This window comes from Notolepis coatsorum (genome assembly GCF_963971535.1).
Source record: "Notolepis coatsorum genome assembly, chromosome: 6".
Taxonomy (NCBI): Eukaryota; Metazoa; Chordata; class Actinopteri; order Aulopiformes; family Paralepididae; genus Notolepis; species Notolepis coatsorum.
In genome coordinates, this window is record NC_140170.1 from 169,052,657 (window position 1) to 169,077,590 (window position 24,934).

General features: G+C 44.0%; 1 protein-coding gene across 4 annotated transcripts in view; it reads left to right on the forward strand.

Moving 5' to 3' along the window:
* Window positions 1-24,934, forward strand: part of LOC311231077 (paxillin-like) — a 118,448-nt gene that overhangs the window by 74,883 nt on the left and 18,631 nt on the right. For 3 of the 4 annotated variants that reach the window (XM_084317554.1, XM_084317556.1, XM_084317557.1), the window contains exons 2-7: window positions 1,796-1,977; window positions 5,712-5,797; window positions 7,077-7,210; window positions 13,437-13,632; window positions 14,454-14,589; window positions 21,895-22,047. In XM_084317554.1, the coding sequence (XP_084173680.1) occupies window positions 1,796-1,977; window positions 5,712-5,797; window positions 7,077-7,210; window positions 13,437-13,632; window positions 14,454-14,589; window positions 21,895-22,047 (887 nt within the window). The remainder of the gene's footprint in view (window positions 1-1,795; window positions 1,978-5,711; window positions 5,798-7,076; window positions 7,211-13,436; window positions 13,633-14,453; window positions 14,590-21,894; window positions 22,048-24,934) is intronic. The other variant, XM_084317555.1, reaches the window with a different exon arrangement.

Consider the following 24,934-nt stretch of genomic DNA (forward strand, 5'->3'; position numbering starts at 1 on the left):
AATGTTCATATCGATCGACGAAAACCAAAGACTGCACTGAATTTGCACGACATCGAACGAGATGAAGGAATATACTAATGTACTAATGAGTAGTTGTGCTTCTTGTGATTGGTCAAAGATTGCCGAGGCTTATGGGTAATGTTGTAGGTGTCAACTAAGTAAACATTACAATATAAAACGCACTTTCTCAAAACATGAAGTTAAAACATTTTACTTTATTAGTTGCAAAGCTAAAATAATTAAATAATCTAGGGCGGCTACATGGCGTAGTGGGCAAGGCGCTCGCCACGAAATGCTGGAGACGCTGGGCTCGTCAGTTTGAGCCCAGCGCTCCACATTTGCTTTCAGTTTAGCTGGTCGTCCGTACTAATACACATTGGCCGTATTAGGGGGTGGGAAACTGATGGGTGGGGATCGGGCGTTGTGGACAGCGACTCCTACAGGTCGGTTGGTGCGCCTGCGCAGTAGAATCAGGAAGTGTCGGGGGCAGCGTGAGCCTCCCACGCGTTACTCCTCGCCACTGAGAGATCGAGCTGCGCAGGTGAAAAGATGCGACTGCTGTTACCTCAAGTAACGGAGGGGACTTGTGCTATGTATGACTTAGTCCACATTGCAGCCGGCTTGTGGGAGGCAAGAAACAGCGTCCGTGACAGGGGAGGGTTGAATTGGATGATACGAAATTGGGATGGGAGAAAATATAGAAAATGGGAGAAAAAGTGGATAAAAAAATTAAATAATCTCGCCCTCCATCAAAGATTATGAACTGACACACAATGTGTTTTGGCTAGTGCTGTCAATCAATTAAAATATTTAACTCGATTAATCGCATGATTGTCCATAGTTAACTCGCGATTAATCACAAATTAATCTCATTTTATTTTAATTTATTTTTTCTACCTTAAACAGATCTTTTTCAAGTTCCAAGTTTTAATACTCTTATCAACATTCGAGTCAACAAATGCTTGCTTTATGCAGCCATTTAACACAAAAGGATGACCCTCATGCATTGCAAATTTGCATCAAATTCAAAACAGAGTGATGCACAAAGAAACTTAAAAGAAAATAATAATTTTAAACAATGACTAAAGTGTGCAGGAAATAATTGGGGAAAAGTTAGGAACTTGTTACATTCACCCACACAAGGGCTGATTAATCACACACCCCCCCCCTCTCTCTCACACACACACTCTCCCAGCTCTCTTTCTCCCTTGCCCCTTCCTCATCTCTCTCACCCCCTCTCTTTCTATATATCTCACACACACACACACACACACACACACACACACACACACACACACACACACACACACACACACACACACACACACACACACACACACACACACACACACTCTTCCAGCTCTCTTTCTCCCTTGCCCCTTCCTCATCTCTCTCACCCCCTCTCTTTCTATATATCTCACACACACACTTCAGAAACAAACATAGTATCAATGAGAGCATCAATAATACACCTGAGTGAAGTCTAGTAAAAAAAAAATAATAATAATAATAATTTTTTTTGTATCTTTTATTTTTTTAGTTAATCGTGAGTTAAAAAAATTGTGGCGTTAATAGAATCGGGCAATAACGCGTTAATACCGCTTTAACTTTGACAGCCTTAGTTTAGGCTGTAATACTATGATATTCACTCCTACCATGGCGGAGAATCCCAGTGGAACCCGACTCCCCAGGTCTAATGGCGATTACGGTTTACTAATCCAAGTGATGAGCAGATCAAATAAGAATCAAACCCTTTTTGATGAAACCTAATATGGTGTTGATTGTGTTTCCATAGATGCGTTGTTGGCGGACCTGGAGTCCACGACGTCCCACATCTCCAAGCGTCCACTGTTCCTGTCGGACGAGACGCCCTACTCCTTCCCTACTGGGGGCCACGCCCACCAGGACGCCTGTGCTCCGCCTCCGGTCCCGCCCCCTCCGTCTGACCAGGCCCTGAATGGACTAGATGATACACAGGTGAATATACTTCTTATTATGAATCTTGTGAATCTTATCATTTTAGCTGCTGGTGAATTCCAAAATGGCCAAATAATGTTGGTATAGTAAACAAATACTTAAAAACGTATAGTATTTCATTACATTTGTGCCAAGGAGGAGATCACATGATTTTTTTTGTCCACATAATGTCCGTTAGGATTCCAGTTCAGTTTTTTTTTCTTTTTCTTCTTTCTCCTGCTTTGCTCCCTTTTGGTCATTTCTCCTGTTAATCTCCTCAATTAAAAACCACCAAAAGGTTTTTAGTTGGGTTTTATAGTGACGCCTAGTAAAGGTCCTATATATAACATTTTAAGAACACATCCACAGAGCTTTTAGAAAGGTGCAGAATAAAAGTATTTTTATCATTTAACCAAAAAGTGGCCATTTTAGTTTTTGAGGACTTTTTGCAAAGCTTAGCTTTATACTTATAGCACATGCATGAGCCTCGTCTCTTTTGAAAGGTAACATTCTGAAGTTACTAAAGCAAAAAAGGATAATCACTTTTAGTGCTAATGAAAGAGAGTAACAGAGGTTTGAACTTGAGTTGAACTTGAACTTGTGTACTCGCATTTCTCTTTAGTGGTTGCCAGATTCCTGTTTTTAAGTTCCAGCATAGAGGTATGAGCTGGAAAACACAGCGGTTCCATAGCCTGCAGTCTTATGTAGTACAGGCCTTGAAAAAGGTTTTAGTAAACCGTGTACCAAAAGAAAAAAGCGTGAAAATCCAAAATGGCTATCCACCTCCGTGCATTCTGAAGCTTCAGTCACAACACATTTTCGCTTGTCAACTTTCACCTACTTCCCCCGCTAGCACCCCCCCCATGTGGGGTATCGTTGGACGCGGAATTGGTCAGTTCAAGAGCGTATACAGTCGGACATGGTCATTTGATGTGCGGTCTGCATAAAGCCGCTCGCCTGACATATCGCCATGTAACTCCAGAACCGAGGCACGCAATTGGTTGAGTGAGGTGGCGTTCGAAAGGCGGCAAATTCAACTTTCGAACGGTATATTACATGATCGGCGAAAAATGCACCCCGAGCCGGCAGATGAGAGCAAAGTGCTGCGACATGCGCGCGAGTGCGAAACGGGACGTATACATGCCGCTGCACGTTATGAGGTTAAAAAAGGTTGTTGGGAGGGGAGCTCCAGTAGCTCACCGCATATCTCGGCGCTATTTCTGCGTCGGGGAAAACCGTGCTGCGTCACGGATCTGGTGGACTCCGAGTTCGATTCCCGGACCCGCCGTCATTTGCCAGAATGTCTTCCCCTGCTCTATATCCCGTTTCACCCTGTATCTGTCGGTCATGCTTGACCAGAAAAGCGATAAACGCTAAATAATAAAGTTTAAAAAAAAAAAAAAAAATTGTTGGGTCCAAAATGAATGTTGTTGTTTACATGTTGCGTGCATGTATCCCCTCCCTACTTCCCATTTCCCCAGGTGGAATGCACCTGATTGGATAAATTACATGCTGGTGCTCTAGTGTGACATCTAGTGGGCGGCTAAATGTTATCTATAAGCAGGGGTTCCCAAACTTTTCAGGCCGCAACCCCCAAATAACGGTGTCAGAGACCCCCACTATTATAGGATTTTTTTTTTTTTTTTTTTTTTATAAATGGAAATGTATGGTTGAAACATGCACACGTTCAAACGCACACACACTAATAAGCATTGGAGGCTTTTAACCAGGGCCGGACTGGGGAAATCATTCAGGCCAGGAAATATAGTGCAAAATATAGCCCCAGTCAGGCCACTTTTTAAGCAGGGGGTCTGGGGGTCCCCCACCAGGAAATGTTTAGTTACAAAGACTTCATTTCCTGCATTCTGGTGCAGGAATTTTTTAATTTGTACCCTTTAAATGCCAGTGTTTGTGATGGCATCACAAATTATTGTTAAAAAACAGGCTAGCATTATGTATGATTAGCAACAACACTGATTTTGATGGATTTTCTGTTTTTTTTGTAATGTCAGATTGAAAATAATACAATCTTTTATTCAACTTCAGCCCTGATCATAACACCACATATTCATTTTATAATTCTAACCCTTTAAATGCCAGTGTGTGTGATGGCATATATTTGCAATATATCAAATGCAAAGTAGATTTTTCTGGGGGGGATTATTACAGGCTAGCATGTGTCAATGATTAGCAACAACAGTTTTTTGTAAGGGTCCCGCCTCCACCAATCACATGCGGCTCCCTGTGTGTGTGTGTGTGTGTGTGTAAGAGGGAGATAGTTCTCCAACTTGTGTGAGTTGCAGTGATCTCCTGGTTGTTCCCCATCTAGGTTATCTAACTATTGCGCTGCTGCAACTAAAAACACTGTCCGGGAGGCCTAAATATTAAAGGCAACCAACTTTTGTCTAGCCACGCCCAACTTGCGTCTAGCCACGCCCCCGCAGCAGCAGAGTGGAGCTCTGTCGCGGCAGCATTATGTAGCAGTAATCCTCCCTCTTTTAAGATCTACAACTAGCTCAACTGGCAGCGCTGCCTTGCTGTGGATCCTGTTGGTAACAAGTTCGATTCCCATAAATTTTTTTTTTTTTTTAACGTGCATTCTTTCGCCGGTTAAGTTTAGGCATGTTAACTTTAAGCATTGTTTCGGAGTTGGTTAAGGTTAAGGTTAGGCATAGTTTCGGAGTTGCTTAAGGTTAGAAGGGTTAAGTTTAGGTGCTGTTAAGGAGCTGGTTAAGGTTAGAGTTTGTCTTAGAGAATGGCAATATTTTTTAACATGCATTCTTTCGCCGGTTAAGTTTAGGCATGTTAACTTTAAGCATTGTTTCGGAGTTGGTTAAGGTTAAGGTTAGGCATAGTTTCGGAGTTGCTTAAGGTTAGAAGGGTTAAGTTTAGGCGCTGTTAAGGAGCTGGTTAAGGTTAGAGTTTGTCTTAGAGAATGGCAATAGACAGCCTATTTCCGCGCTGCAGCGCGGGGCAATAGACAGCCTATTTCCGCGCTGCAGCTCACATGGGCGTAGTGGCTAATCAGAGAAACGCTAAACACAAGTTGGTTGCCTAAAATATTCACGCGTCCTGGCCTGATTCTAAGTTCAGTGGCCTGACTGCAAAAAAATATATAAATCTTTTTTGGATATTATTTTTTTCTTTTCTTTTTAATCATCTGGCGACCCCCCAGGTGGGTCGCGACCCCCACTTTGGGAACCCCTGATCTATAGCACCTTTAAATCGCAGGATTAAAATGTATGTCCAAAGGCTGACCTGCATGATCAATAGTACTATTAGTAGTAGTAGTTTATTCAGTCATCACACAATACAATATACATTTAACAATCTTTGATTCAGGCAGTGACTGAAAAGGTACAGACTGAATCATAATGCTTATATATGCCTGTCCTATATTCTTAACAAAATTAAGACTCAAAACAGTATTCTAAAAGAAAATAACAAAAAAAGTATTCACATTTGTAATCTTCAAAAATAGCTATACAAACCATACTCATTCTTAAATGTATATCAGCATTGTTCCACAAGTTAACCCTGACAATAGAAATACACCTCCGTTTAATCCCTTTCTTAGCTTTTTGAACAGTACATTTACGTCACATGGCTTTGTTTTAAAAAGTTTGTTTTGTCAATTGGCAACGTGAAATAACCGAAAACCAAAAGCAACCATTTCACTTTTGAATCGAACCGTCTCTCAAACTATCTTTAGTTATGATGATGACCCTCATCTCTCCACGTGTTCCTCTCTTCAGTTGTTCAGCTCGGCCCAGAGAACTCCCTGGCCTGGGGACGGCAGCAGTCCAACACAGCTCCTCGGTGAAGAAGAGCACGTCTACAGGTTAGTGTTGTCACGATACTGGAATTTCGAACTTCGATACGATACCTTGAAAAGTATCGATATTCGATACCATTTTCGATACCACGGGGGATAAGGTTCAATCTTAAAATGTAAAAAAAATAAAAAATTATAAATGTTGCTTTTGTTGCTGGTTGATTCTCCTCAGCTTCTCTCTGGTACTATAAGAGAAGATAAATATAACACTTTTAAAAACCCTTTGTTTATCTTTAGATCACACATTTAAAAATAACTGTTCATCTCACTTCAATCATTTTTATTGCAGAACATGGTATTTTCTCAAGCAGACCGATGTAAACACTGTAATCTGTGTTGCATGTACCTGAAAAACTGAACTGTTTGTATTACATTCATATTCCGACTTAACTGAATGCACATGTGTATGTGTGGACTACTGTACTATTACAGGTATTGAAATGAACAATGCAACTTCCTTATACAAGATTAATTTTTTTATGAATAATTAAATATCGATATTTCGGGAAATGAGTATTGAAACCGTTTTAAATATTCAGAATCGATATGTATAGATTTTTCGATATTTTTGACAACACTACTACAGGTACCACTTGAGGAGGCATGCCAGGTTGAAAAAGCGGGGGTTGTCTTAAATTTGCACACGAGAGATTTAAAATGCTGGAGGACCGTGCTTTTCTGGTGGATAACGTAACGTTTTGCCTGCATGTTGTTGTGGCGTGAGCGGCGTTACGCTCCCCCAGTGAAAACTCCTCTGTCGGGTGAAAAGAAGCGGCTGGCGAGTCTCAGAATGGACAAATAAAAAATGAAATTAAGTAGTTGTAGAATTGGTTTAATTTAAACTTTAGTGTCGTAGGATCTCAGTCCTTAGTAGTTTGTCTATAGATGGTAAACTGGTTCAAACCTGGAATGTGGTTGTTTATTTTGTCTATAGATGGTAAACGAGTGTTAAAACCTGGAATGTGGTTGTTTATTTCATCTATAGATGGTAACCTGGGTAAACCTTGAATGTGGTAGTTTATTTCGTCTATAGATGGTAACCTGGGTAAACCTTGAATGTGGTAGTTTATTTTGTCTATAGATGGTAACCTGGGTAAACCTTGAATGTGGTAGTTTATTTCGTCTATAGATGGTAACCTGGGTAAACCTTGAATGTGGTAGTTTATTTTGTCTATAGATGGTAAGCGATGGTTACAACCTGGAATGTGGTTGTTTATTTAATTTATAGATGGTAAACTGGTTAAACCTGGAATGTGGTTGTTTTTCATGACCTTTCTCCCAACAGTTTCCCCAACAAACAGAAGAGCAGTGAGGCGTCCGCCATGAGCTCCTCCCTGGGCAGCAACCTGTCCGAGCTCGACCGCCTGCTACTGGAGCTCAACGCCGTGCAGCACAACACCCCCACCTATGCCACAGAAGGTACGCTAGGGCTGGGCGATTAATAGATTTTTCGATTAATTCGAATGAATGATCTAGGACTATTTTGAAAAATTCAAATCTATTATTAAAAAAAAAAAAAAAAAAAAACGTGAAGATTGGTGAAAGTTAGGTTTGCACTTCAATCCCAATAGGATTTATTTGATTTATTTATTTGTGTCAAATAAAAACAAAGGTTATTTGAATGATTTCCTAGGCGTTTCTAGTTTTCAAAAGGAAAAAAAATCAATTCAAATCGGAAATCGCCCAGCCCTACGCTGGGTGATCCATTATCCTATCAAACATCTTCCGGTAATTAGGCGACCCGACCTGGGCTTGGCGAGCTACGCTGCCCTCCCTGGCCCCCCGCACTGCAGGGTGTCCGTCTAGCAGGCCGGAGTCTGAGCTACCGTCGGTCTGACCCAGTGGACGCGTGCTCTCAATCTCAAAGAGTAGCGATTGATTGGTTTGCAGATACTTTAATCAATCTGTCGACCCACTGAGTGAGCGGAGGGCGGGTCAAACATTACAGAGACCAGTGGAACGGGAACAAGATTACAAAATAGAAAGGTGCACTCGATAAGAGGGCGAATCTCCACCAGAGTTATTTCCTATTATTTCTTCTTTCTCGCTCACAGAGCAAACAGACACGTATACAATATTTAACAAATGCAGACACCATCTATTACCGTTCATTATGATTATTATCATATCCAAGCACACTCGCACAACATACAGAGATCATCCACTGTGGGAAAGAAAAAAGCCCAACTGTCATTATTGCCCTATGCCACTATTACATCATTACACTACCACTATTACATCATTACACACTATTACACTATGCCACTATTACATCATTGCACATTATTACACTATTACATCATTACACACTATTACACTATGCCACTATTACATCTTTACACTGCCACTATTACATCATTACACACTGTTACACTATGCCACTATTACATCATTACTAGGGATGCCCCCCGAAACCCGGTTCTAAACGGGAACCGGTTCTAAATTGGAAAGAAACGGAGTATTGATAAGATCCGACTATCGGTTCTGCTATCGGTAGTCTAGGAGCGGATTAGCTACGGAGCTAACAGAATAAACAAATATAGAGGACTCACGTGTATACTTGTTGAATAACACAACACAGCCGAGTGTACCATCCATCTGCGACGCAACGGTGGCAGTAACACTGGAAACTCCATGGACTTAATTAAACACTTCATGGAAACGGAGTAACGTTAAAGTTATGTCGAGTTCATACGTGTAAAGTAACGAATCTGTTGTTGAAAATGTAACGTTAAGTTAGGTATCCGACGCCCTCGCTTCATGTTGCCAAACCGGCATTTGATCTCCGACACTGCTAATCCAAATAAGTACAATGTTGTGTTTCTTTTTCGAATGTAGCCAAGAGTATAACCATAACCCTATAAAAACAGCAGTTAAAGTGTATATTTTCAGCACTACGATTGTTTACCAATGATTTTAAAATCTCTGTGCATTGCACCGGAAACGCGAGGACAGGAAGCCACCATGAAATCGTTGTAGTCGTATTGTAGTCTTTTAGTCTTATTAACCCTTTCACTGCCGCACTACCAAACGGTTAACCCTTTCACTGCGACAATACACAGAAGGTTAACTAGGGATGCCCCGATCGATCGGCCACCGATCGTTATCGGCCGATAATCAGTATAAATATGCGATCGTGATCGGTGATAATGCTTTATTTTCGCCGATCGTCAAAACCGATCACACCGGGAGCTGCACACAGTGCTGCGCGTCTGCTCTCGAGTCCAGCCCCTCCCGCACGCATGTAAACACGGGTCTAGTCTAGTCTAGTGGGACGGGACCTCCATGAGCTAATGTTAGCTACCGTTACAAAATGACCCAGTCAACTATTCACTTTTAGTTTAATACATGATGAGGCATTGTCTAACCGAACGGTATCTAGCCGGCTAGCTACTGATAGCTCATGATATCAACAAATGCTCCAGCAATAGTCTAGTAGAGACGTGTATGATAGCTCTGTTAGCTCACGTTAGCGCAAGTTAGTTCACTGTTCAAAACGAAATGTCCCATTGAACTAAAATATACTAAATATTAACGTTATTTATTACATGGCGTTTTCACATTCGCCGAAATGCTTGCTTGTGATTGGTCAATAGCGCGTGTCAGAGGTCCGTTATCACACAATAATGACCGCTGTGGAACAATAATGACCGCTGTGCGCAGCTGTTCGCAATCAAGCCCACTGACATCAGTGCAATCAGACACTGCCGGTGTTCTGCTGCCGGGGAAGCTGCCGGCGATGACAGGGGGCGGAGCGACGAGCGGAGCCAGAACCAGTGTTGCGAGTCGATGTAAAATGAATTAGGTATATTGTTAGTAAGTTAGCCATGTAATAAGCGGGATAATGTATAGCTATACTCGATCATTGTCGCAAAATAATTGACCTTCACTGACGTTTAAAACACCTCGCCGAGGCGGCTCGGTATTTTAAACTCTGTCGGTCAATTATTTTGCGACAATGACCTCGTAGCTATACATTATCCCTTACATATCCGGCTAGCAGTAGCTACAGATAGCTCCTGATATCAATGTCTTATAACACTGATTCGACGCGTATTCGAGCTGAGGGCATGTTGAATGTGATATGACCACAGTAACGTTATACCAATTGGGGTCCAGCTGCAGCGCAGGAGAATCCTGGCCGTAGCTCGAGGCTACTCGAGTATAGGGACCAGCTGCAGCTCCGGAGAATCCTGGCCGTAGCTGGAGGCTACTCGAGTACACACAGACAGTGGAGCTTGTTGCGTGGTGGCGATGTCTCACAGATAATACAAGTACAAGTCTAATTATATAATATATATATTTTATTAAAAAAAAATTAAAATAATTATATAAAATAAAATTCATAAATAGGCCGAAAAATTACAACGTTTTTTGTGTATGCCAGAATATTCCAGTAAATGCCGTTTATCACGGAATCTATATATTTTCCTGAAAAACGAGGGCTTTTCAAAATGCTATAAAACGGAAATGAACTGATTAAAAAACAATCCGTTTCGACAATGTTGACTGCAAACAAGTCATTGATAAACGACAGGCAGATTAGACACATAGCCATAATTTAAGACAGAGATTATGTGTTCACAACGCTATCATTGAAGTGGGTGCTGGTATTCAACCACGTTTTACCATGTTAACAAGTGGCAACCAATGTGTTAAGAGGGGGGGTTTGATTTGATTTGATTGAAGTTTATTTCAAATATGCAAGACGACAAACAAACATCAATTACAGATATAGCCATAAGCCGTTCAAATAATAAATGTATAAAAAAGAGAAAATTATAATAATCTAAAAGAACCGATAAGAGTATCGATAAAGTACAGCAACCGTTAAGCAGTATCGATAAGAGTAGTAGTATCGATAAAATCCTAACGATACCCATCCCTAATCATTACACACTATTACATCATTACACATTATTACGCTATTACACACAAGCTACAGTATGTGTTGCTTGGTTTATTTGCTGATGGTGTTTTGTTTTTTATTACTACTATATGTAAGTAAGTAAGTAAGTAAGTAAGTAAGTAAGTAAGTAAGTAAGTAAGTAAGTAAGTAAGTAAGTAAGTAAGTAAGTAAGTAAGTAAGTAAGTAAGTAAGTAAGTAAGTAAGTAAGTAAGTAAGTAAGTAAGTAAGTAAGTAAGTAAGTAAGTAAAGTTTATTTATATAGCACTTTTCACAGAGACAACTCACAAAGTGCTTTACATACAGCAGAAATTAAATAAAATAAAATAAAAAGCAAGAACCATTCAAGAGATAAGAGACAGAACAAAACACAATGCATCACAGAGAAACAAAACAAAACAAAACAAAAGACATATTCTATACCTGAAGGAGTTGCTCAAACATTACCCAAAGGCCTGTTTAAACAGCAATGTTTTTAGCAGATTTTTTTTCAATTTCAACAGACGCTACAGCTCTTAGGCCACGAGGAAGGGCATTCCAGAGTCTAGGCGCTACAGACTGAAAGGCTCTGTCACCTTTGGTGATCAACCTGGTGCGCGGAATGACCAACAGATCCTGGTCAGCTGTCCTCAAGGTCCTGCTGGGCACATATGGTTCCAGCAGGTCCGTTAAATATTCTGGTGCCTGGCCGTGCAGAGCTTTGAAAGTGAGCACCAGGACTTTGAAATGAATTCTAAAATGTATAGGAAGCCAGTGCAAGGAGGCCAGAACTGGAGTAATGTGACACCTTCTGCTTGATCTGGTTAGCAGTCTTGCAGCAGTATTTTGGATGAACTGGAGGCGGTCTATGGATGATTTATTGAGGCATTTGAGAACCGAATTGCAGTAGTCTAGACGAGAAGAAACGAAAGCATGGATGATCAACTCTAGGTCAGAGTGGGAAACCATCGGCCTGAGCTTAGCAATATTCCTGAGATGGAAAAAACAGGTGCGGGTCACCGACTTGATACGAGTGTCGAGGTGCATGGCCTGATCAAAGTTTACCCCAAGGTTCCTGAGGTTGGGGCTCACATTAGTTTCTAGGGGCCCAAGGCAACCAGCCACCCTAGATGCAACGCCATCAGAGGCCACAATGAGCACCTCGGTTTTGGCCTCATTTAGCTGGAGGAAGTTGCTAGCTAACCAGGCCTTAATGGCCGACAGACATTCATTTGAAACAATAAAATTAGAATTAAAATCATCAGGGCAATCCGGGTTAAAAGAGCAATACAGCTGGATATCATCCGCATAAAGGTGGTAGGAGATGCCTTTAAAAGCGTTAATAATGTGTCCTAATGGGAGCAAATATAGTGAAAATAAAATCGGACCAAGTACCGAGCCCTGGGGGACCCCACAGGAAAGGGTAACAGACTCAGACACATGGGGGCCTACTCCGACTGAGAAACATCTACCTGAGAGATGGGACTCGAACCACTCATGTGCACTCCCTGTGACACCCACCCAATCTCTGAGCCTATTTAGCAGAATGTTGTGATCCACAGTGTCAAATGCAACACTGAGATCCAGTAGCACTAAAATGGAGCATCTACCTGAGTCGGCGGACATCATTAGATCATTGGATACTTTTAAAAGTGCAGTCTCCGTGGAGTGTTGCTTACGAAAACCCGACTGGAATTTGTCGAGAATGTGGTGTTCATTTAAAATGGATATAAGCTGGTTGGCAATTTTTTTTTCTAAAATCTTTGACATAAATGATAATTTGGAGATGGGCCGATAGTTACTTGATAACGAGGCGTCCAAACTTGGCTTTTTTAAAAGCGGCTGAATGATTGCCTGTTTGAAGTAGGCGGGGACCTGACCAGAGACCAAAGAGAGATTTATGATGGAAAGCAGACTGGGACCAATAGTGCTGAAAATGTCCTTTTAATAGAGAGGTTGGGATGGTGTCTAATGGGCTAGAGGAGGTTTTTGTGCTTCTCACTAGCTCTGTTAGGTCGTGGAGGGAAATGGGTGAGAAGGAATTCAGAGTAGACTGACTGTTAGGAGATAACGGTTGGATTGAGGTGGAGGGTGTAATACCTGCCCTGACATTTGCAACCTTATTTACAAAAAATAGGAGAAAATCATGACAGTCCTCAGCAGATAAAACAGGTGTGACAGGGGTTTGTGGACTGACAATGATATTAATTGTGTCGAATAGGACTCTGGGGTTTAGTTTGCTAGATGAGATTAAGTTTGTGAAATAGGCAGCTCTCGCATCCTTAACCATACTGTTAAAATCAATTAAAAGTTGCTTAAAATGAAGACGGTGTACATATGGAGGCAGCTATGTGTGAAGCAGACACACTTTCCTATGGGGACAATAAAGTACATCATATCATACACACTTACAGTATTACACAGTAATACACACTTAAGCATGGGGGCGTGGTTAACCTAGACCAATGAAAGTAGTAGTCTGTACTGAGTTCATTGACACCTCCCATAAGTCTTTACGACAAACAGTTCAAAATATGAAAGGGGGCAGGGCTTATTTCAATGGACAATGATGGAAATTAATTCAAATAAAATATTCAATATTCTATTCATGTCCCTGGAAATGTGCCAAGGAAAGTCTAGGAGCGATGCATATTTGGATTTTATGGTGTATTTTTTATCTTGAAGACTTGTACAGCCCATGGGGGATATTCCATGTGATACAAATACATTTGCTTTGATTTGTGGTCCTTTGTGTCCCAGAGGAGGCAGCTCCGCCGCTCCCCTCCAGCAGCACCCTCCACTACGTCCAGGAGAATGGAGTCTCCCCTGCAGGCAGAGCCCCTCCGCCGGTCATGGAGAAGCCCAAGCGCCACACCGCAGCCCGGGTAACAGATGATGTACGGCCCAGCGTCGAGAGCCTCCTGGATGAACTGGAAAGCTCCGTGCCCTCCCCCATGTAAGAACTGGATGGTCTTTCCAAGATACATTTTATATTGTATGCCAAATTACATATTGTACTAGAAACCAATGATAAAATGTATTTTAAAAACAAATATTTTTTGTCTATTTTATGTCTGAGATGCATATTTTTTTTTTAGGGCTGTCAGTTTATCGCGTTAATTAGATTAATTAATTAAACAGCAAATGATCGCGTTATGAAAATTAACTCAAAATTAATTACAATTTATTTTATTTTTTTTAGATTTTCTTTTTATCTCATTCATTCCATAAGAATGTATAATAAACATTTACAGACTTTTTTTTAATATGGTCCATTTGCATGTTCTTGGTATCTGATTCTACGGACATCTATGGATCTCAGGGAATGTATTCCCAGTGTCAGAAATACTGTGTCTGTTACTAGGCTTGAGTAAATTGTAATGAACCAAATGAGAATATCAATTCAATTTTTTTTATCTTTGACTGTGAATAACACCATGCTCAAATTGACCAGACCTGAAAAATCTAAGCAAATTAATAAAGGGAAGATGATTGAACAGAAGGTTTTGTATACAGTACTGAATTCTTCCATCCGGACACATGTCATTTGAAATATGATTATAGAATATCAGGCCTAAAATGGTTATGCGATTAATTCGATTAATTAATTACAAATCCTGTAATTAATTAGATTCATTTTTTTAATCGCCTGACAGCACTAATCTTTTTGTATCATGTACTCTACAATTACAAACATAAATCAATAAATCTATCTGAATGTAATTTTTCTGTGGATAGCTCAACTTTCGAGTTGACCAGTCGTTTGTCTGTTTTTAGTCCCACCCCTTTAGTGCTGTCAGACGAGCTCACGGATGGACAAGAGGAGACGTTGGCTCAGCAGCAGGCCTCCTCTGCCACGCGAGAGCTGGATGAGTTAATGGCCTCGCTGTCCGACTTCAAGGTCCAGAGCAACGTGAGTATGATTCACAAGTGGCCAGAATAGAAAGAAGAGGTGGACGCTGGTTTGTCGAACTTGATCCGTGGAATGTTGGTCCAACTTGGGTGGTTTGGGTGAGTGCGTAGAGGTGTGCGTAGAGGTTGCTGTCATTCTTCAGTCGGACTGTTTGCTTTCAGTTCATTTCCTCGTTGTGATTTATTTTCCATTGCCATATTAGTCATATTTGCTTTTTTGATAGAATTACCTTTGAGAGAAGTTGATTTTAGACAGTCATTGGCTTATTAGTTTGCTCAGTACAACTTTTTAGTTTGCTCCTTTCACTCTAAATACTTTCCTTTGTTTTCTTTCCTTTCTCTTTCTTTTCTCCTACATTGTGTATCGTCTTTGTATGCATTTTGTGGTCGTTGTGTCTGTGATTCAGTCTGGCTCTCAGTTGTCTGTGAATTTGGAAGCGGCAGACCCCTCACCGGTGGCTGGTTCACCTGTCGTCCCGTCACTCACAGCCCTGACTATAATTCCTGCTACTAGTCCAGTGTATCCTCCCCTGCCCTCCTGTGACTCCACCCCCGCCTGCACCCCTCTCCCGTTAGAACTCCATATAGATGAAGATGGCTCAGTCCCAACCTCTTCAACTGATTCCACTGTAGTAAAGCCCACTAGAACCAAGAGCCCAAGTCCACTTATCAATACCAAGAGATCAAGTCCAGCAACTGTTAACAAAAGCCCAAGCCCTGGTCCCGATACTGTTCACAGAAGCCCCAGCCCTGTTCTTATGGTTGGAAGTCCTAGTCCAGTTTACATAGATGACGATCTAGTTCCACCTCCCAAGAGTGCTAGTCCAGTGACGGTTCCCAAAAGTCCAGAAATGGTGCCAAAGAGTGCAAGTCCAGTGACCGTCCCTAGGTTATCTAGTCCAGTTCCCAAGAGTGCAAGTCCATTGACAGTCCCTAGGTTATCTAGTCCAGTTCCCAAGAGTGCAAGTCCATTGACAGTCCCTAGGCTATCTAGTCCAGTTCCTAAGAGTGCAAGTCCTGTGACAGTCCCTAGACTATCTAGTCCAGTTCCTAAATGTGCTAGCCCGTTGACGGTTCAGAGGTGTGAAAGTCCAGTGACTGTGCCCAAGAGCCCACGTTCTGCCACTGTCATCAAAAGAACATACACAGTCCCAGCCACCAGCAATCTCATATCCTCGCCAGATTTACTTCCCACTACACCACCAAATAGCCTGTCTACCCTTCCTAAAGAAAAGCATGAAGACGACGAGCTAATGGGCTTAACATGGCCATGCCGGGAGCCTTTACTGGACGATGCCTTGGATAAGCTCCTAGACTTCAGATACACCCAGCCGGAGAGCCAGTCGCCCGCTCCCTTCTCTATGGATGGATATGACTACAGGAGCTGGGAGGACGAGGAAGGGATCTACCCCGGCACGAGCCGGGAGGGCACAATGACGCCCATGACAGAGTCCAGCTGGCTCGACGACTACATGACACCCTCCAGCTGCCCCGGGACCCCAGACGGAACCATGGATCTACCCCTGCAGCAACCCTCTGCCGTGGAGCGGTTGTCTGCCTCTGGTCAAGTAGGAGGCTTCTCCAAGGTCTCCCAAAATAAGCTGCTGGTACAGGACCGGGGAGCCTTTTTAACGCCCTGTCAGGTCTTTCCATTATTAGCCCCTGCTGGGGACACACTAAATCTTCTGCATGCACTCTGGCACAGGTGGTGTCATAAACCGTTAATATGCATAGCACAGATGCATACAAGTTAATTATCGCCGATATCCACGGTACCGGGGCTATATGTTGGATGATGGCTCTGTTTGGTCGGTGCCGAAAACGAGCTTATTTTGGGAGAGCAGCTGCTTGACAAAGATTACATTCCTCCATCTATGCTTGAGGTGTGGTGCATGACGTGTGTGCTTTCACCATTGCCCGGTGACTACAAACCAGGAGTCTGTGCCAACAAAGAGCTTACGGCCTGTTGTGGTTTATTTTAAAATATTTGCCAAAGGATATTTGCACGCCCCTACTTGAATCCCTTGACATAGCTGTGTTAGTCAGCGTCAGGGTCTGCCTTGACTTTTTTTACACAACAAGGCAGGTTGATGTAACCTGCAGTAAGAGTGTCTGACAGAATCATGACATTATTTCTTCCCGATTTTGACCAGGCATACACACTCATTCGTTCTTTGACAAAAATACATGCACATGGAACTCACAAACATCCCAGAGGGACTAGAGCATGTTTGCATTCGATACAGAGTTTTGTTTTTAGAACCATCACAGCTGTGTTTCCTCAGCAGAATCGTCCCCACTGTGCTGCTTTTGGTTTGGTTTGGCATGATCGTCAGCCAGCGAGATATTGTGCATACCTGGGCTTTGCTTTAACCAGAGCCGTCTTCAGTTATCCAGCATGCGTTGCCACAATCACCAGGCTGGTTTGAAGTAGCCTTCAGTTGTAGAGAATGGATTTGGAATGGAATGGAAAGCAGCGATTGGCTTCTGCAGCCAGATTACTGGATTAAAAACCTCCAGAGCATCTTGACAAAAAGACATGCTATGCAGCCACTGCAAGGAGTTTGGTGCCGGGACCTTCCTGCTTGTGCCGTAACCTGGCGTTTGTTTTGCGGTGAATTACAACAACAGTCTTAGCCCCCCCCCCGAGGCACCCACGCCCCCCCCTCCTTATCGCCCGCCCCCTCCAGCTCAAGTCGGTCATCCGCCGCACCAAGGAGACGACCAACGTGCACCCGATGTACCGCGACGGGGTCCTGCGGCGCAAAATGGGCCCGATCATCGTCAACAAGAGCTGCTCGCAGGACCGCCTCATCGAGGAGCTCCAGGGCAAGCTGGGGATCGGGCGCGTGGAGCGCCGACGCAAGCAGCAGCCGGACGATTGGCTGACGGAGGGCGTGATTGTCCAGAACAACCCGCAGCGGACGCGAGAAGAAGGGTCTGTGGACAAGGTAGAGATTGAGAGAGACGCGCGGCAGGAGCCGTTCTGGAACCACATTAAAGATGGAAAGATAATCATAATAATAATCATCTTTTGATAGTTTAGCTCGTGTTTGACATGTTTGATTGCTTGTTGAGCAACGAAGGCCCATCTGTTAACCACATGTGGACAGAGGATGCAATAGCGCTCCTAATAAGAAATTTTATTGTACCGTCATAAAAGTCACTTTGATCAGTTTCTGTTTCCAGTTTCTCTGCTTCACTCTGACCCATGTTCTTGTCTCTCTTCTCCGTCTCTTGTCTCTCTCTGCTGTCTCTCTTCTCCTGTCTGTTTCTCTCTGTTGTCTCTTCTCTTGTCTGTTTCTCTGTTGTGTCTTCTCTTGTCTGTTTCTCTCTGCTGTCTCTTCTCTTGTCCGTTTCTCTCTGCTGTCTCTTCTCTTGTCGGTTTCTCTCTGCTGTCTCTTCTCTTGTCTGTCTCTGTTTTTCTCTGCTGTCTCTCTTCTCCTCTTGTCTGTCTCTCTCTGCTGTCTCTCTTCTCTTCTTGTCTGTCTCTCTGCTGTCTGTCTCTCTTCTCCTCTTGTCTCTCTCTGCTGTGTCTCTCTTCTCCTTGTCTGTCTCTCTGCTGTCTGTCTCTCTTCTCCTCTTGTCTCTCTCTGCTGTGTCTCTCTTCTCCTCTTGTCTGTCTCTGTCTCTCTCTGCTGTGTCTCTCTTCTCCTCTTGTCTGTCTCTTTGCTGTGTCTCTCTTCTCCTCTTGTCTGTCTCTTTGCTGTGTCTCTCTTCTCCTCTTGTCTGTCTCTTTGCTGTGTCTCTGTCTCTTCCTCCTTCAGATCCTCATCCCACCTGAGTCACCTGCCCCTCAGAGAAAAGTCCTGCCCCCCCCACAGTATCCCCCGGCGCCCAAAAAGCAGACCCCACCCCCTCTCCCCCCGCCGCCCCCCGCCCCTCCTCCACCTCGAGAACCCACCCCTCCTCCACCTCGAGAACCCACCCCCCCTCCCCCCAAGGAGCCCACCCCTCCCCCGACTCCTCCCCCCCCCAGGGAGCCGACTCCTCCTCCTCCCCCCAGGGAGCCTACGCCTCCTCCTGTGAAGCCCCCTCCATCGCCCAGCCCCCCTCCCAAGCCTGCCACGCCGCCGCCTCCCCCCAAGGTGTTCGTGTCTGTGGGCTGTCAGACCGAGTACGACCCCATCTTTCCTCCGATGCAGGCACGGACCTCCTCTCTCCTCCTCGCTCTTCCTCTGTCCTCATCTCTCCTCTGTCCTCATCTGTCTTCCTCTCTCCTCATCTGTCTTCCTCTCTCCTCATCTGTCTTCCTCTCTCCTCCTCTGTCCTCATCTCTTCTCCTCTGTCCTCCTCTGTCCTCATCTCTTCTCCTCTGTCCTCTCTCCTCCTCTGTCCTCCTCTGTCCTCCTCTCTCCTCCTCTGTCCTCTCTTCTCCTCTGTCTCTCTCACCTTCTTCTCCTCTGTCCTCCTCTCTCCTCCTCTATCCTCTTTTCCTCTCTCCTCTGTCCTCCTCTCTTCTCCTCTGTCCTCATCTCTCCTCCTCTCTCCTCCTCTGTCCTCCTCTGTCCTCATCTCTTCTCCTCTGTCCTCCTCTGTCCTCCTCTGTCCTCCTCTCTCCTCCTCTGTCCTCCTCTGTCCTCATCTCTTCTCCTCTGTCCTCCTCTCTCCTCCTCTCTCCTCCTCTGTCCTCATCTCTTCTCCTCTGTCCTCCTCTGTCCTCCTCTCTTCTCCTCTCTCCTCCTCTCTCCTCCTCTGTCCTCCTCTGTCCTCCTCTGTCCTCATCTCTTCTCCTCTGTCCTCCTCTGTCCTCCTCTCTTCTCCTCTGTCCTCCTCTCTTCTCCTCTGTCCTCCTCTCTTCTGCTCTCGTCTCCTCTGTCCTCCTCTCTTCTCCTCTCTTCTCCTCTGTCCTCATCTCTCCTCCTCTGTCCACATCCTGACACCTTTCAGCTCTCCCTTTCATATCACCTTTCTTTCATTCTCTCTTTCTCTCTCTCTCTCTCTCTCTCTCTCTCTCTCTCTCTCTCTCTCTCTCTCTCTCTCTCTCTCTCTCTCTCTCTCTCTCTCTCTCTCTCTCTCTCTCTCTCTCTATCTCTATCTATCTCCCCCGCTCTCCTATCTGCCTGTCTCTCCAGTATAGGTTTGTCTCCGTCCCGTGTTGTTCGTGGGTTAGTGTCCCCGTGGTTCGCTCGTGGCCCGAGGAGGTGTCCCTATTTTCGGCCCCTCTTGCCTCCTGTCATGCTATACGTCGACGTGCTCTGAGAATCTGGCCTCGTCTGGTCTCTTTTTAGGCTTTGTGTGAGACCCCCATCCAGCCCAGGTTAACGAGGAGGGTGACATTCAGGCCGAGGCCTGGACCGCCGCTCCTTTTCCATGGAGCCCGGCGTCTGACGGCGCCACAGGCCGTGTGTTCAGGCCAGGGCAGAGGTTGAGAGTTTATAGGATGGGGGCGGGGGGAGGGGAACCTGATCCGGCACTCGACGGCACAGTTACCACCGGGGAGCCGCTCTACCGCAGTTCTGGCATCTCCCCGCAGGACTTCCGTCAACAGGCCCTGCTACGTTATCACCGCGTCCGACGGGCGTATAATCAAGTCCTTTCACAACATGGCAGATGATTTCATTCCGTGACGTTACGTGACTGAAATGCTTCCTTCGGTGCTTGACTTGTGAATACGTGTGAACTGAAGACGGGGCTCGGCGATATGGTCAAAATACAATATCACAACGCGTTACAATGTGATATGGCCAATGTGATATGTTTATCTCCTTCCACAATCGTCAAATTACAACATTTTAATCGGTACATACAGTATATACAGTATGTATATATTTTTACTATATATATATATATATATATATATATATATATATATATATATATATACAGTATATATCATGGATCACGGTATAGACTGGATCCATTACTGTATAACTTCATATTCCTTATACCGCAAATTAGTAGCTAGGCTATTTCATCGCGCCAAAGGTTAGGTGTGTTATGAGAGTCACCGTGTGTGTGTTGTGTGTGTGTGTGTGTGTGTGTGTGTGTGTGAGAGAGGAGGAGAGATAATATGGACCGTAGAGATGCTATTTTCTCCCTCAGTGGAATGTGACTGGGTCACCGAGCTCTAGTAACCATCTGAGAAGTGTTGTACACACACACGCACGCACACACACACACACACACACACACACACACACACACACACACACACACACACACACACACACACACACACACAGTCACACAGTCACACACACACAAACACACTCGCACACAATAGAAAGCAATCTTCAAAGACCTAAAGCGGCAAGAGATTGATTAGTTCTTTGATTTCATCGGTGCTCACTCAGTACAAGGTGGAGTAGTGTGTAGCCTAGCGTTCCACTTAGCCTCTCTCCGTCCAGCAGGGTTGGGATGACAGACATTGTCCGAATTCCACCGTGTTATAAGCAGCGCTGTCCGTCACTCATAGCTGGAGTTGAGACCGCTGTCGTTTTAAAGCTCTTAGCGTGGGGAACTTTCGACAAGAATATATTGTCCCATTAGTTGTGATACCTTGGTATAATTACCGCAAACAAATAAGACCGTCGCTGAAACAATGGGTCGCCTGATTCTTGTGCTAAGACCACATTTCCCATAAATGTAAAGTCTTGTCACGGTCTTAAGTTCTCATCCGTTATCATCCGTTGTCATTGGTCTCGTTGTGATAATCGTGTGCATCGAGGTGCAGGCGTTGAATTGACATGACTGATTCATCGATGTTGAAATCCTCCATGTAGTGGCTTTGACTTATGGGTGTTATTCTCTCATGGTCTCCACCAGAACTAGATCAGAGGGCGTTCCGTTTCTCCTCATGGTCTCCACCAGAACTAGATCAGAGGGCGTTCTGTTTCTCCTCATGGTCTCCACCAGAACTAGATCAGAGGACGTTCTGTTTCTCCTCATGGTCTCCACCAGAACTAGATCAGAGGGCGTTCTGTTTCTCCTCATGGTCTCCACCAGAACTAGACCAGAAGACGCTCTGTTTCTCCTCTGCTCTCTCTCACATGAGAAATCCCCTTGGCACCCAAATGGTTATTAATCAGCGCTGTGTGAATCAGGCTTCTCTAAAGATAATTACATTAATGGTTTTATTAATTAATTAATTTATTTTTATACACTGTGCAATTCTGTACCCTGTGTGTGTGCCGTAAGCTACATGGTAGTCTGTATCTGTATACAGGGCAGTGTGTATGTATATCATCAATGTGTGTTTTGTGTAAAAGTGTCTTCCGTCATGTGATCTGAATGGTAACGAGCCGTCCACTCCTCCCTGGATCTGGGTCATGATGAAGGTATGACCAGCGTTTGTTTCCCTCAGATACAGGGGAAGACCTCGCCCACCAGCCTGCCCAGACCCGCCAACAAGCTGGACAACATGCTGGGCAGCCTGCAGTCTGACCTCAACAGACTGGGCGTCCAGACCGTCGCCAAGGGGGTGTGCGGCGCCTGCAACAAGCCCATCGTCGGACAGGTGACGCCCACACGCCGCGCAGTCCTACATCATGCAGAAAGGAATTTACCTTTTTCCCAAAACGTGTATATATATAGTGCATAGGTATTAAGATACGATTAAGACAAGGCATGAGTAAACAATATTAAGACATGAGTAGCCGATATTAAGGCATGAGTAAACGATATTAAGACATGAGTATACGATATTAAGACATGAGTAGCCGATATTAAGACATGAGTAAACAATATTAAGACATGAATAAACGATATTAACCTGTTAAGCCCTAGCCCTATTTTCTGAAAATCCGCCTAAAAATACATACCTAAGTAAATGGAAGATTGCGCCACTTCTACAAGGTCAATTTGCATGTTCTTGGTATCTAGGGACATCTATGGACCTCAGTGAATGTATTCCCAGTGTCAGGAATATTGTGTCTGTTACTAGGCTTGAGTAAATTGTGATGAAACAAAGGAGAATATAAATTGTGATTTTTCTTTGCATCTTTGACGGTGAATAACACCATGCTAAAAATTACCAGACATGAAAAACTGCCACTGAGCTCGTTCAGTACCTTCTTGATATCACGTGTACAAATAATCTAAGGAAATGAATAAAGGGAAGATGATTAAACGGAAGGTTTTGTAGATACAGTACTGAATTCTGCCATCCGGACACATGCAATGTTAAATATTATTATAGAATATCAGGCATATAAATGACCTTATTATAGCCAACTTGCACATCTATGGATCGGGCCAAATCTACTCTTTCCAATGCCAGAGTTCAATTTGGATTTAGTATCACCAGACGTGCAGGGAGAACCGAGAATGAAATCTACTGTATGTACAGTTCCATTCTTATTATGGGCTAGGGCTTAACAGGTTAAAGGACCAGACCAGTCTATTTGACATTTGCATTAGGTGATTCTTGCCTTGATATAAACATTTTAAAATATTTTTGCAATCCACACATCAGACAAAAACTGTAAACAAAGCGAAGCCCCCAACACTGTGGATGAGAACGAGAGGCTGAGAGACTGTGTGAGAACGAGAGGCTGAGAGACTGTGTGAGAACGAGAGGCTGAGAGACTGTGTGAGAACGAGAGGCTGAGAGACTGTGTGAGAACGAGAGGCTGAGAGACTGTGTGAGAACGAGAGGCTGAGAGACTGTGTGAGAACGAGAGGCTGAGAGACTGTGTGAGAACGAGAGGCTGAGAGACTGTGTGACAACGAGAGGCTGAGAGACTGTGTGAGAACGAGAGGCTGAGAGACTGTGGGTGAGAATGAGAGACTGTGGGTGAGAAGAGACTGTGGGTGAGAAGAGACTGTGGGTGAGAATGAGAGACTGTGGGTGAGAATGAGAGACTGTGGATGAGAATGAGAGACTGTGTGGGTGAGAATGAGAGACTGTGGGTGAGAATGAGAGACTGTGGGTGAGAAGAGACTGTGGGTGAGAATGAGAGACTGTGGGTGAGAATGAGAGACTAGATGAAAATGAGAGACTGTGTGGGTGAGAATGAGAGACTGTGGATGAGAATGAGAGACTGGGTGAGAATGAGAGACTGAGACTGTGGGTGAGAATGAGACTGTGGGTGAGAATGAGACTGTGGGTGAGGCTGTAAGACTGTGGGTGAGAATGAGAGACTGTGGGTGAGAACGAGAGGCGGGGGTGTCGGCCAGACTAATGAGGGGAATCTGCTTGGCCGGGGGTAGACCTAGAGGAAGTAAAATGCTAGAAGGCACCTCTACCTCAGACCACCCATACCTTTCCAAAGCTCTGGGAAACAGCTTGATGGCTAAGGAAGACCTTAAGGGTAGACCTTACAACACACATATCACTAAGGAGGCCTAGGATAACCTGGCATAAAGGGAACATGAGCAGATGGATAAAACCATGATGAACAATCATATGATTAGCTGATGGAGGAATTATGGTAAAAGCCATTAAACTGCAAAACCATCTACCGGTAAATGGTTTTGACTCTTCAAATAGAGTGACTATATTTATTTTTCCAAATAAATACAATTTGAGTCGATCACAAAATTCAGAATCCGTCAATGTCATTAACAATGTGTTTCCCTGAACAATGAGTGAACTAAAAACCAACAGGTATTGTGCTTTGTCAGGACTCAGCAGATAAAACATTTGACGCTATAGGAGAGGAGACTGTTGTGGTCTTGGTCCATGAAACAACTATTACTTGGCATTTATAGGACAGCACGCCTCAAAAAGAATTAAATAAACCAAACAAATCATCTCTGTCAAACGTCTTTAATTTTGCAAACGCCTCAATAGGTACAAACCGCGCCGGTTCCTTTGCAGCTGGCTTTGGATTAGCTTAGCCTTTAGCTGCTTGGCGTCGTCGGATTTTAATACACCATCGTAGCGGTGGTGATGTTTTCAGGTGACTTATTAGGTTGGATGTGTTATAGCTTGTTGCCCCTTTCCCTCCTCGTGGAACTTCTGCATTTGTTACAAATAGCAAGCAAACTATTTTCCTCTGAAACTTGGAAAAAGTCCCACACTACCGACGACGCCATCTTTGTTTACTATCCGCGCTGCTTCTGAAACTTACGTGGCTACGTCACAGCCAGGCATGAGAAAGGGAGCGCTGGATTTGTGAAAAACTCCCTCTTCCTAAACCACACGCTGTCAGTCGTACCACAGTACTGTCAAAACGGGAGGAGCCTACAGTAAAAACAAACGCCCTTCATCCCAATCCACCCACGCCGGATTTCTTTTAACGTCTTAAATTTATTATATATTATCGGAGCTATCAATAATGTTATCGGGTTTATCGGGATGACGTCATAATTGCTGATATCGGCCCGATAATTATCGTGCATCCCAACTTGCAATGTGTTCATATATGAGAAATATATCGACAAAAACCTAACAATTTGGT